Below are 13,561 nucleotides of genomic sequence, written 5' to 3'. Positions count from 1 at the left end.
TTTATCACGGTAGATTTGCCAGACAGGTTGGTCCTGCTAGTGAAAATCCCACAGAACCAAATTTGGTGGAGAGCACGGGGCAAGGAAAGACTTAAAACAGAGTCTTCACCCATGTACGTCTGAAAAAATACACTCTCCATGAAAAAGGTGTGCTGGAGAGCTACTGTATTTAAAGGTCTAGGGGCTAGGTGAGAAGATTTGTTCTCTTCAGATACTGTCTAACATTGAGTCTTCCAAATACGATATTACATATTTAAGAAGTATGTATGCCTTTTATATTGTCATTCAGAATATTATAAAAAGAGTGAAATATGAATTAGCCAAGGGAAAGAGCCCTGTCAAAAGGATTCTGCAGTTTGCATTTGATATTGTTCAATTTTTAAAAAATTAAAATACACTCTACTTTTAAGTATTAGATTTATTCATATTGCAAGGGATAGTTGTACTAAAAAAAGTCTTGAATATTAAGAGCTCAGCTAGGTATGGAAATCTAAAGGGCTCGATTTAGAAGAATCAGAATTAGTCACTATCAGAGTAACTGTTAACAGTTGTAAAGTTAATTTAGCAGCTGAGATTAACCAATCCAGCAACGGCAGAGATGATTTTTATATATAAATGTGGTATTAAAATAGGTTGTCATATCCTTTAAAAAAACAGTGTGGCAAGCACAAAATCTGTATTTAACCTCTTCAGGGACTCTTAGAACAAGCTGTACAAATTTATCAAGTGTAAAGGCAGGCTTTAGAACATAAAGCTTGACCGTATACTGGTATTTTGAAGAACCCTAATACCAACCTTTAAGAGACTGTTAGTGACAGGTGGAAAGATCTCAAGGAGATTTGATCAAGGATGGGAAATTTAGGAAGAAATTGGTATTGGAGGTTGACAAAAAGTGTGAACATTGTTAGTGGCAGAAAGCTTGGCAACACTCTCACTTATGATGAGAAAGTAGCTGAAGAGACTTACAGGCTGCATATGATAAGATACCAATGTAGAGACAAATGGAAAGAGGACAAAATTTAGAGGAAATATAAGGGAACCAGGCCTTGTTCCTTTTGCTTAGAAATAAACTTATTTTTCTTTCCTTAGTCTCTCCCAGCAGAAGATTTTCAAATTAAGAAAATGCCTCAGTGCAAATCTCAAATCCTGGTTCCTCTCCGGTAAACATCTCTGAGTTAAAACGAATTCAAGGGAATGATTATAAAAATTCTTCAGGGGGACTTCCCTGGTGGTCCAGTAGTTAAGAATCATCCTTCCAATGCCAGGGACTGGGGAATGGAGATCCCACATGCCACAGGGCAACTAAGCCCACGTGCCACAACTAGAGAGCCCACACGCCACAACTACTGAGCCCACGCACCACAACTGGAGAGGAACCCGCAAAGAAGATCCTGCATGCCACAATTAAGATGCAACACAGCCAAATATATAAATAAATAAGAAGAAATTTTAAAAAAAAACCTCTAAGAGCTTAGAAGGATTAGAAATAGTACCTTGTAAACCCTTTCCAAGAGAGAAAAGCCCTCTAAGGATCTTAAGAGCATCCCTGGAAAGTTCCCCCTGTTAAACATGGGGACTCTGAGAAGGTTAAGATCCTTGTCTCCAGCTGCCTCACAGGAAGCCAACATAGCTGAGTTGATCTTGAAGAAAATTTTGCGTGTGACTTTTGTCTAATTAAATGGATTATAAATCAAAACACAGGAGACCTACAAAATGTTTAAGGAAATTGGTCAGCTTTGACTGAAAAGGACAGAGACAGTCCAAAGTGAAAAGAGGCCTTGGCCACGTTTTGTGAGCAGGAAGCAAGCTTGAGAGGGCTTCTCATTTGAAGCACAGACGGTATCTTATAGAAAAGAAAGAATAAGGAAAAGGGAATAACCAAGCCCTAGAGAGGAGAACCAAGAGCCTCAGGAAACTGCTTCTGGGAGGCAGGAACAAGCCTAGTCAAAGAATTTGCAACAAGTACCCAGATTTCAGAACTATTATGGACCAGGGTCTGCTGTGAGTCTCTTGTTTCTTTCTTCGTGAATAGGAGTGTCTATGGAGGTGATTCAACCTTTGAGTGTTGAGTGTGTAGCAGAGAGACAGTGTGTTTATTTATTTTAGAATTCATCATATTGAAAACAACCATCCTAGAAGAAGTGCACCCAAGAAGCCTCACTTGCACCTAGATAGCTTAGATGACAAGATCCTGGACTTGTTAGCTGATGAAAAAATGGATTGAGACCTGAGAGGGCTTGGGGAAAGGAATAATTGTAGTTTGCACCCTAGAATGCAAAGGAAGGTGTGTAAGTAATTGTGACCACAGGTTAGCTGTGGTGGCTTAAAACATGAGCTCCAATTTATTTGACACTATTTCCATGAAAAGGTGGGCTCAGGCTTCCCTGGTGGCGCAGTGGTTGGGAGTCCGCCTGCTGATGCAGGGGACATGGGTTCGTGCCCCGGTCTGGGAAGATCCCACATGCCGCGGAGCGGCTGGGCCTGTGAGCCATGGCTGCTGAGCCTGCGCGTCCGGAGCCTGTGCTCCGCAACGGGAGAGGCCACAGCAGTGAGAGGCCCGCGTACCGCACAAAAAATGTGGCCTCTATATCCACTGTCCTCGCATCTAGGTAGGAATGTGAGCGACTGCTTTGACTAATAGGTTACTGCCTAAGAGATGCTGGGTGACTTCTGAGGCTGGAAAATGAAAATCAATGCAGCTTCTGATTTGTTTGTTGGAAAATTCACACTTAGAACTCTGTGTCTCCATGCAAGAAGTCTGGCTACCTTGAAGTACAATGCCTGCCGTGAAGATGCAGAGACATGAAGAGGTCATGTGTAGGTTATTCAGTGGGTGGTCCTAGTCTTCTAATAATCCCAGGTCAGGTGCCCAACATCTGAGTAAATGACCTCTCAGATAATCCCAGTCCCTAGCATTTGAGTCACCTCAGTGTCATAGACTGGGAGTCACAGACTGGACGTCAGAGCCACACACAGCAAAGCATCTCACTGTGTGCTGTCAAACACCTAACCCACAGAATTCATGGGCATTATAAGATGGTTGCTTTAACCCATTAAATTTTGGGGCAATTCATTACACAGAAATAGCAACCAGAATATGATCTCATAGAGAAGTTGTGAGTTACCACGGAAAGCACATAAAACTATTCCTACTGGACATGTAGTATTTAACAATATTAGATATAATAACGATGATTATTATAAATTTATTATATATATTATATTAATGTTGAGATTAGAGAAAACTGCCTTTACCCTTATAGCACATTCATTTAGCAGGCTGGGAAGAGAGATTATCTGTTAAGACTGATTACCAGAAATTACATACTAAGTCCAGAATTTCTGCAGCTTGAGGCACCTGGGAGAAAATGGTCACCTCCTTTGCTGACATCATACAAAGGCAGAGTAACTTACACCTATTAAATATCACCTGCAGTGTTAGCCAGTCCCTGTAAATCACCTCCCAAGGATCTCATAGTCTGTTACCCCAATTCAGATTCAGCGTAGTGGCTTTTTCTTAGGTATTTCTACTCTCCAAGTTATTTCACTGAAGTTGAAAGCACTAATGTCCCTAAAGAATATCAGAAGAAAAAAAAATAAAACTTTTCATAGAGCAATTCACTTAGAATTAAACCAGGCCAGTACCTCAGGTCAATGCTGTAGGTTCAACAGCTGTAATAAAGTCTTCATCCTTCAGTTGAAGGCCATTTAAAAGATCTTCAGAACAATGTTACTTTGTTAAGAAGAGTGTTATTTTGATTTAGAAAAATGAAAAAAAGAAATTACCATTTCCCTAAGTGCTCAGATATTCACAAGACAATCCTATGCATGTAAACTTTCAACAAACTTTCCCTTTCATTATCATTGGTTATATTAGTTTTTCATAGCATGGGCTATCCTACATAATAACTAAAGAGTTGTTAAAACAAAAGGAAATTGAGAGCATCACCCCCATAAAGATGACGAAAAGTAAAAAGAATTATCAAAGAGATATTTACAATACTTAAATTTAAAGGCCCATGAAATGTTGAGAAACAGTAGCATAACTAAAGAACACTTGGCAATATGTACATGGAACAGAAGTGAAAGACAGCATGCATTTTTCTACAGATTCTTGACACTAGAAAATTCTTGGTTTAGCAGCTCTGAGATTGACATTCAGACAGTAAAGAAAAAGCCATAGGTTAGGTTTCACTTATCTAAGGCAAACAGAGGGTTTAAACACATAAAGGTCAGAGCGTGGGCAAACTATGAATAGCAATGAGCTAGCTTTTTATTTTCATTATTTTTTAACATCATCATTATTATGAAAGGCTCGATCTGGGTCTTCATCACTTCATCACTAAGGAAGATACTAACTAATGGGTCTTATTCACTGCAAATAATAAACTATGTTGATGAAAAACAGAGATTTGATTCCTTTTCCCACTCTTATTTATCAAACACTTAATGGTATTTATTTTGTCTCAATGAATCTTCCTAGCACTTTAGAAATATTAACTCATTTTAATTCTCATAACTTTGGGAGGAACGTTTCACATGTGTCACTATTTACACATGAGGAAACTGTGCCACAAAGATGTCAAGTAATATTGCCGAGGTCCCACTACTAAAAGTGGCAAAGCTCACATTTGAACCCAATTACTTTTCTTCCAGACACGTTTTTAACTACCTTGCTCTGTTGTCTCTCCACATGTAACAAGCAAGAGATTTCTTCTAATTCTAAGCCACGACATTTCTATTATGCGCTCACTGGACACCAAACAGAATGCCTGAGTAAGAAGGTAACGTTGCCAGTCACAGGCAAATCTTTTACTGTGTTATTGGCTAATGATGAGCAGATATCACTTCTTCCAAAACTTGAATGTACTACCGTAGTCGTTTCATACTAAATGGTCATAGAGAAAGTAGTTTTAGATTAAAACAAAACCATCTTGCTGGAATTTGAATTTTTAAAGCTTTGTAAAATTTACAATAACAAATCTCTTTCATATTTTGTAACTTTATGAAAATTAATTTTGAATAAAATTGGAAAGTAAAACTGCTATGGATCTAAATCTGCACAACTTGAACACAACTTTCAGACACCACGAAGCATTCACAGCCCTACACCCCTGTGTGGAACTTGTTTAGCATTAAGTGTTTAAGTTTACAGGTAGGAATAATTTACTCTCTGTTAAAAAATGTGACCATTTGTGAAAACATAGCCAGTGCCTCACTTAACAAATGTTTGTTCACTGTATCTCATGCCTGAGCTTTCCAGTGCCCTGCAGCACTGTGTGTCCAGCAGTTTCCTGGAGCCAGAATTCTTTCCTAAGAAGCTCTCTTTTTGACGTTGACATCAAAAGCACAAATCCTAAAGAATTCCAAGCGCTCCTGTGTATCAGAGACTGGGTATTCTCTGGCAGCGGCTGGGGGAAGAGAGCCCTCTGCAATTGTCTTCTTTGCCTGCCACATCCAGATTTGCACGAGATGATGAATGGAGCCATCACATCAGGAACCCCACACCCAGAAGCACTCTGGCTGCTTCTGCCTTTCGTTCTCTTTTAAGAGCCAAGTCTCATCACCAGTTCTACCCTCGTGTCATGCCTCTTTCAATTATTTAACAGGGTTGCAGAGACAGGGGAGAGAATTAGTATTGAATAGATGTCATTTCTCATCCCCACCTGGAGGTTATGAAGGCGGCTGCAAGTGGCTCGAGGTGATGTCGTAGGAATGAGCCGGGGGGAAAGCAATGCTCACACTACCACCCTCCCCCCTTCAGCGGTACCTCAAACCTAGAGATTCTAAATCCATGTTGGCATCCTCAGTGCCCCCTTTGTGCTGCAAAAAATCGAGTTAAATGTTGGCTAATCAGCAAGTTCTAAATATCCTGATTAATAAAACACGGGTAGCTACACCCGCCCATCCCATGATCCTAGACACTTCCGCATCAAGAATTTTGTTCTACAATCCTTCAAACACAGTGATCACACTGAGTCTCATTAAATCAGCCATAAATTCATAATAATTTCCAAAATCCACACCCGAGGAGTTTTAACAACCTATACCTGCCTAACTGAGCCCACAATTTAAAAACTACTGACCAGGGTGTGTCAGCAATTACTACTTTCATTTAATAGTCAATAAAATGTGTTATTCAGTCTTACTGATTAATGCAATTATCCACAACATCTGTTTTAAGCAAGAAAAATTAATGTGAATTATGCTAATTTTGTTTCTGAAAGCAAATAATAATATGGAAATTTCCTGGTTTTCATTATAGAAAAGTCTTTCAATACTATTAGCATGCTCAGTGGAGTTCACGCTAAGCACATGGGACTCTAATACACAATTTAGACTCAGGAGAGTCTTTGGAAAGTGTACTTTTGGAAAAATGAAAAGTGAATTAGCCTTTCTACCCCCTGGCATTCTCCCTGTAGCGTCAGGCTCATTCCTGCTCAAAATGCATTTCACTTGGATAATACAGAGCATTCTGGGTAAATGTGCACAGGTTATTCATAAATTAATGTTTGTGATGGCTTTACCTGGAACCCGGCTCTCTCCAACCTCACAAGTCAGCTGCTACACTTTGGCGAAGAATCATTTAGGACCCTGTCATGTTGTAAGTGACTTAACATCCAAACAAGAAAATGGCTTAAACAATAAAGAACATATATTGAATCCTTTTGTTCGGTTTTGAACAAGGTTTGGTTTCTAGCAAGAATTGACCCCATGGCTCAACCGACATCATGTAGAACGTATGTTTTCTTTCTCTCCTTCTGTCCTGCCTGTTTCCAAGTCAGATTCAGCATCCACAGCATCTCTGGTCCCCTTGAAGTGCCAACCTTTTCCCTCACAATATCCTGTTACAGACCTGAAGTCCTCATACAAACCATTCAGAAGAAGAGAGCTAGTCTATTCCAGAGGTTTTCAGGAAGAGTAAGGCTTCTCTTCCCAGGAAGTTTACTAAAGGCTCCGTGTGTGCTATCAATTCTGATGGAGTTATGTTTCCAGTCCTGAGACATTTCCTATGACAGAGTATTATGATATACGATTGGTTTAAGCCCATTAAGGCTGTCCTGAGTCACTTGGCTGAACATGGCAGGGCTGGTTCTCTGAGCACTGGTATTAGAAGGCAGAATGAATCATGGGCAGCAGACAGCAGGTGTCCAGTGAAGGTGAGTCCCACCCTGCCTTAGCTAAACCTGCCTTTGGGGACAACCGTGTCGCTGGGTGTCCAGAGTGAAGGACGACCACATGGTTATATGAAAGGAGTAACAGAAGAAAAGAAAAGGCTCTCACTTTTGAAATGAGATCTAGCAAATTACTTTTTTCTGCATTTACCAGTAAACATACATTTTTTCTCTAGGGGACAAGCTTGAGATGTTAAGTGAGTTTCTCAAGGTTAAAAGGCTTTGGTGAAGCCAGGACTGCATTTCAGGTACTCTGAATCTCAGTACAGTATCCTCTCTGCCAAACTCTTTTGAGCATTATTATTTATTTTTACCTTATTTTCTAAATTTTAATAAAATTAATTCTAGGTATATTCTATAAATTGGACGCATTTTATATTGCATCTAACCTATGAGTCATGGGCAGCTAACCCTAACAACAAGAAACCCAAACACCCCCATTCAAAGGTTAGCAGCTCTGAGGTTACATGAACTCTTAAGTTTGGGGATTGTAATTTTGTGCCTTGAAAGAAAAAAATCAGTAAATTCAGTAATAAGAGAAAGTACAAAGAAACTTGCAGTCAGAAGGCCCATGTTTTTGTCTCAGCTTTACCACTAACTACACGTATGATGTAAGCAAGTTATTCATCCTCTGTGGGTTTCAATTGTGGAATTAAGATAAAGACTTTTTAAGGGACTTTCTGATTCTGGAACCCTTTGATCCACAAATTTTGGTTAAGCAATGGGAAAAGTTTGTGGTACCTTAATTGTAAAGAAACACATAGAATTTGGAATTAGATTGGCTAATCTCAAATTAGGCTCTGGCTCTGAGATTAAATATGTTATTTAACTTTTATGATTTGTCTATGATTTTTATAACTCTAAAAATAGAATTAATTAATCTATAATATATCCACTATTTCAAAATGAAGACTATTCCAAAAGCCATATTTTTTTCAATTCGCCAGAGTTCATGAAGGGATTGCCAAGTAAGAGATCAGCCTCTAGTTGGAGTAAGGAAAGGTGTCCCTTTGGGCTATCACTGGAAAGACAAATAGAAGATCTTGAAAGGGGTATCCTAGGAAGAAGGAAGGGAAGTTAAAGATTCTTTTTTTAAAAAAAAGGGAAAATTGAAGCAGAGAAATATCAAAAAATTGTGAACGCAGGGAAGGAAAATGTACATATAAACAAAGGTTTATTTGTTTTTGTTTTCTTCCCCCAAAAGCATGGTTGTCATGCATGGTCAGTTTGAGAGTGAGGAAACGTTGGAAGGAAAGGGTTCCAGCCTTTTCTCCTCTGACGCGGCCCCCATCATCTGAGGAATGACGGAGTATGCTGGTGGAGGCCTGGCAGCATGCAGGGCAAGTAGCAGTAACACTGGGCTTGGTCCCTGGTTTATCTCCACATTTGAAATACAATGGATCTTAGGGACATTTGCTTATAAATTCCAGAAGGTCATGAGGAGTATGTGCTACAGGTTAACTAAACACTGGACTTTGTACAATCCTTATAATTTCCTGTTATAGAGTATGAAATTAAAATACCCCTGAGGTCTAAGAATTTGATTATTCCCCTTGTAAGAGACAGAAGTCTTATAGGCCCAGATCCCTAGTGTGAATTAATTGCAGCCTAATAAGTGATGTTAATCTATGTAAAAAAGAAGGAAAAGACTGGATTAATAGAAAAGTGGCCATTTGGAAAAGCATGCAAATGAGAGTTAAAGAAGCTAAACTGGTCAGTCTCTGTCTTCAATGAGAGAAGGAGAGCTCTGGAGAGACCTGGAGCTATGTACCTCATCAGAGGTGTGCTTCCCCCATGGCCTTCTCAACATCCCGGCTTTCCCCAGGTGCAGATGAACTAACCCCACCCCAAACCATTTGATTTCCCTCCTGATTCCATGCTACGAAGGAAAGTCTGATTACAAATTTCCTTTCCAGAACTTTCCTGCTTGCAGTCAAGCATATCATCACTAAAATAAATATCTCCAGGTACAAATTAATAAATTTGACCAATTGCATTGTACATATTATACCTTCTGTAATTTTGATTAGTCCATTCACTTCGTAAGAGATTGATCATCTCTGGTTGTGCTGATAAAATCTTGTGTCTGAAATGCAAGCCCAAGGCACACTATCCTTTAACTGCCCAAGGACCTCCAGAGCCCATGTCTCTGGAAGATGAATCTGCATCCTTCCCTTGAGCACTAATGCAAACTATGTCCAAACTGGATGGATTATGTTATTTTGTGTTTTGCACTTCCAGGGTTAGTTAACTAAATAGATAAATGATTATAATGTTATACCACGCAAAATATGTCAAAATGTATATGCATTATAAAGCTTGGGGTTAGATTTATTATTTTTTAAGATCTTAGTCTATGTATTTTTTACAGCTTAAATCTTCTGGAGTGTAATAATAGCTACGAAATAGTTTCCAAATTTTCTCTTTTTTTATATGCCTTAAAACAAAAACAAACAAAACAACTAGATGTAAAGTTAATAGATTAGTATATTTGAAAGACTCTAAGTTTCTAAAAGAACAAATTAAATTGACTCACATTTAAATTAGCAAAGTCTTAATTCTGAAATTAGATGGTTTGCCCCATATGCACATGTATTATTTGGATAACTTTAGCACAGGCAAAATACATTAAGGAAACTTCAAAGGAGGATATGTCTCATTTGTTCAACCATCAGGAAATGTCCCCATGTATACAAGATGTTTTGCCTTCCTTTGGAGAAAATCAAGACTTGAAATTACTGAAATCACTGTCCTGAATAGATTCTTTTTGCTTTCCACACACAGGGTATGCTGTTTAATTTATCCAATTTAAATGGCATTCACAACTTTTCTGGACTATCTATTTAGTCCATCAAGACAAACAATTTAATGGCTCATAAGATTTAACAGTATGTTTCAATATACTCTTAAAGAGATACTTTTAACTCCATCCTATAGAAAACTAAGATGTACTTGAACTTGAAATGAGCTTCCCTCTCTGATGCTCAGAACTATGTCTCTTTAAGAAAGTAATATATAAGCTGGGAATTTCCTTTATTTCTCTCATAATTAACCCAATTTTCCTACAGAATGTCCACTGACTCACACTGTGACATAATAAGTGTGTTTGCCCCTGAAGAAAACACAGCTGCTCATAAATGGAAACTTTTTCAAAAGACTTTTGAGGATTTCTAAAGATGTGGCTTAACATCAATATCAGGATAAAGATCGTGGCTATTTATATTTGATGTTGAATAATTTCATTATTATTTCTAACAAGGAAACAACCAAGTGTGATTTATTTAAAAAGTCACATAAGCCACTCCAGCTTTATCTGACTCATTGCCAAGTAGACATGAACAGCAGGAGATTTCTGGCGGTGACCTAATGCCAAAGAAGGGGGTGGGAATCAAAACAGTGTTTTCATTTCCAAATATGGTTCAGATGTTGATCACTATGGATATTAAACAAAATTGCCACCCAGTATTCTCATAGGAAGTTTCCTTCCAAATCATCTTAGGATCATGCAAAGAATCTAGATGATGAGCAAATAATGTATAACTTTCATAAATCTTGCTTTTAGCATTTTCATACCCACTTTCAGAATTGATCAGTGTCCCTCACTCCACTCCCCACCCAATAAGCTTAAGAGATAGCTGTTTGATATTCTAACTATCACATCACCAAGTCAAAAGAAAGAGCCATATCATAGAGCATAGTTCCAGTTACTACTTAGCTGATTAATGTCCTCACTTTGCAGATATTTCATTCTCAGAAGCTCCACAAATACGCCATGAGCCTATGGCAGGGCAATGACTGGAGTAAAAGTGTCTGTCACTGCATGAGTCGGACACATCTTCTGACGTTTCCTACAAACTCTAGACACATCACCGTTTGCTTGCCCTTCGATGACATTTTCAAAATCAGCACAAAGAAAGTACAAAGAGGCTACACATGTCTTTTCTCCCTTGAAGGTGATCCGAGTTCATTACTCTCTTCCTCTCAGGCTCTCCATGACACTCCCCTCCCTTTGTTTCTTTCCTTTTGGTTTTGTTTCATTGCCCCTTCTGTCCCTACCATCCATTCTAAGAAGAAAGAATGAACATACAGAACGAGACGTGGGGAAAGCTCATTTTCTACAAAGCTAATGAGTCCTGAGGACTAGACAACGGTTAGGTTGAGGGAACAAGAGGATTACAGATTCTAGCATTCTGTCTCAAGACCCCTTTTAGGGGAACACAACAACATTTATAATATTTTCACACAACATCCTTGAGTCTGCTCAATCTCCTTAAAATCGCTTTGAAATAAGTTCCCAGCATCTTTCAAGCAGTTTCACTTAGAACAGCCCCGGCTAGATTTTCACTGCAAAATAAAGCCTAAATGTAATAAGTTGAATATTCTATTTCTCTAGCCCATGTAAGTTTCAAATAATGCTTTTTTTCATGAAGAAAAACAGTACAAATGAAACAGACACCAGACAAAAGCAATCCACACATACCCCTGAGAATGAATACGGAAGCAGTAGATCGTACGAGGCAGTGAAGTGCCGTCCTAATTCATATTATGTCATCAGCGACACAGCTGTCACAGCTCTTACTTCTCTGTCACTGCGTTAAGAAAGTTATTTTCAAACATTCTAGCTTAATGGGCAGTGGGCAAAATTAGCAGCCATCAACAGCCCCACTGTCTGAAAATGAATGACAGCAGTGTCACAGCCATCCAGGGCAGCCCTGGGAGCCATCCGAGTCCAAAGTGACTCCGTAGGATGTTTAGACAAAAAGAAGTTTTTATCTTTCAAGCAGCAAGTGTCCTCAAGGATTTGGTTCCTTCATTCAGAAAATAAAGGTTACACTTAATATGTTTCCATTAGTTACCAATGATTCCCTTCCAATGGACCATCACACACTGAGCGGGGAGCCCAGCTGCTCTTAAGCCTTGGCCACTCCTGGGGGCACACAGAGCAGTGCTGGCTGCAGTTGGCTTGGCTGTGCTAGTTGATCAAATCAAACCTCCTCTTACCTCGACTTCCTTGTTCTTCTCTTTGTTTCTGCCCATTGAACTTCTCCCATTGCTGGCCGTCTCCCGGGTGGGGATTACGGAAATCTGGTGGAGGGGCATATTGGCAGGGTTGCAGGTGGCCAGTCCCTGACTGGATGCCTTATCTCTTCACTCGCCCTGAGGGGCCCACCTGCACAATTGTTCATATCCTGGCTTTGCCAAGCTCAGTTCTAAACAAAAAGGGGGAAAAGAGTGTTTGAGACACTGTGCAGCAGAAGCCAGGGTCTCTGGCCAAAATGTCAAACACACTGAAAAGGGAATGGAAAAGAAATGCAAGAGCAAATCATCCAGGGAGGGTTGCATCTCAAAAGAACGATTTACTGCAAGTCATAACTCCACCGCTTTGTCACTGGAGTATCCCCTCTCCCCTAAGAGCATTGTGGGAGACAATTCAATTTCTATGGTACCTAATAACTGTCATGGAAACCAAGGAAACGGAGATCTCACAGGCCCTTATTAGCAAACCGCTTCCTTTAATGGCACAGACTCCCATATCTGCAGCGGCCGTCACTTCTGTTTTTGTTTCTCCCTGATTCCCCAGGAGCCCGCTGAGCACCCAGAGACACCGCATCCTGCTGACTAGGTTAATAAGCAGAAGGCTGAAAAGCTTAGTGTCCTATTTGGAGCCAAATCTCTTCCTTGAAAGATACGGCTAGCTGGCTGTGCCCTTAATGCATCACAATAATCTGCTTAGGTTAAAGGATCTGCCTTGAAGTGAAGAGCATCCAACGAGGTGTTGAAAAAATAAGAGACAGAGAAAGAGACTGGGAACAAGTGCAAATGTCTTTCTTTGACTGGTTATTAGAGAGAGCTGCCTACTGCCTGCACTTCCTCAGTAAGACATCAGCAACAGGAGTCAGGGCATCCTTACTCTAAGGCTTGGAGCCCCAAACTGCCCATTTCTGCTTTAACTGCAACTCCTGTGCTCCCGGAAATATATCTGTTAGAACCAAGAGTATTTTCTCCTTGCTTTTCCAGGAAGGGAGTAGACTCTGCTAAGGACTTTCCTGTCCTCTTTATAGATATACAATTTGGAGAAAATGAATGGTTAATCCAAATTTCTCCCTTCAAATTAAAAAAAAAAAATCCAATCTCTCAGTGGAGTGAATTCTCAAAATATATTAACTTTTAAAAAATCCCTTTTCTCCTGGGATCATGTCTTCTTTGTTAGATTTGCTATTCTGTTTTTAAAAGGACAGACTTTTCTTTTCTTATTTCAATACATGCACTTTCTATTTTCCAGACGTTATGAGTAAATCAAATCTCCCACTATCTTTTGTGCTTCTTCACCCCAAAAAAAGCAACATTCAGGAAATTTGTTGTATTTACATGTCTTCGGGCACTTA

The 13,561-nt window shown here is 39.5% G+C and overlaps 1 protein-coding gene across 3 annotated transcripts in view; it reads right to left on the bottom strand.

Annotated features, from left to right (window-relative positions):
* Window positions 1–12,275, bottom strand: part of MARCHF1 (membrane associated ring-CH-type finger 1) — a gene marked incomplete at both ends in the record, with an annotated part of 449,186 nt that extends 436,911 nt beyond the window's left edge. For all 3 annotated transcript variants that reach the window (XM_079712324.1, XM_079712323.1, XM_079712325.1), the window contains one exon: window positions 12,177–12,275. In XM_079712324.1, coding sequence (XP_079568450.1) covers window positions 12,177–12,275 — 99 coding nt within the window. The remainder of the gene's footprint in view (window positions 1–12,176) is intronic.
* Between the last annotated feature and the right edge of the window lie 1,286 nt (window positions 12,276–13,561).

This window comes from Hyperoodon ampullatus (genome assembly GCF_949752795.1).
Source record: "Hyperoodon ampullatus genome assembly, chromosome: 1".
Classification (NCBI taxonomy): domain Eukaryota; kingdom Metazoa; phylum Chordata; class Mammalia; order Artiodactyla; family Ziphiidae; genus Hyperoodon; species Hyperoodon ampullatus.
Note: the sequence above shows the minus strand (reverse complement) of the source record. Positions and strands in the feature narration are given on the sequence as shown.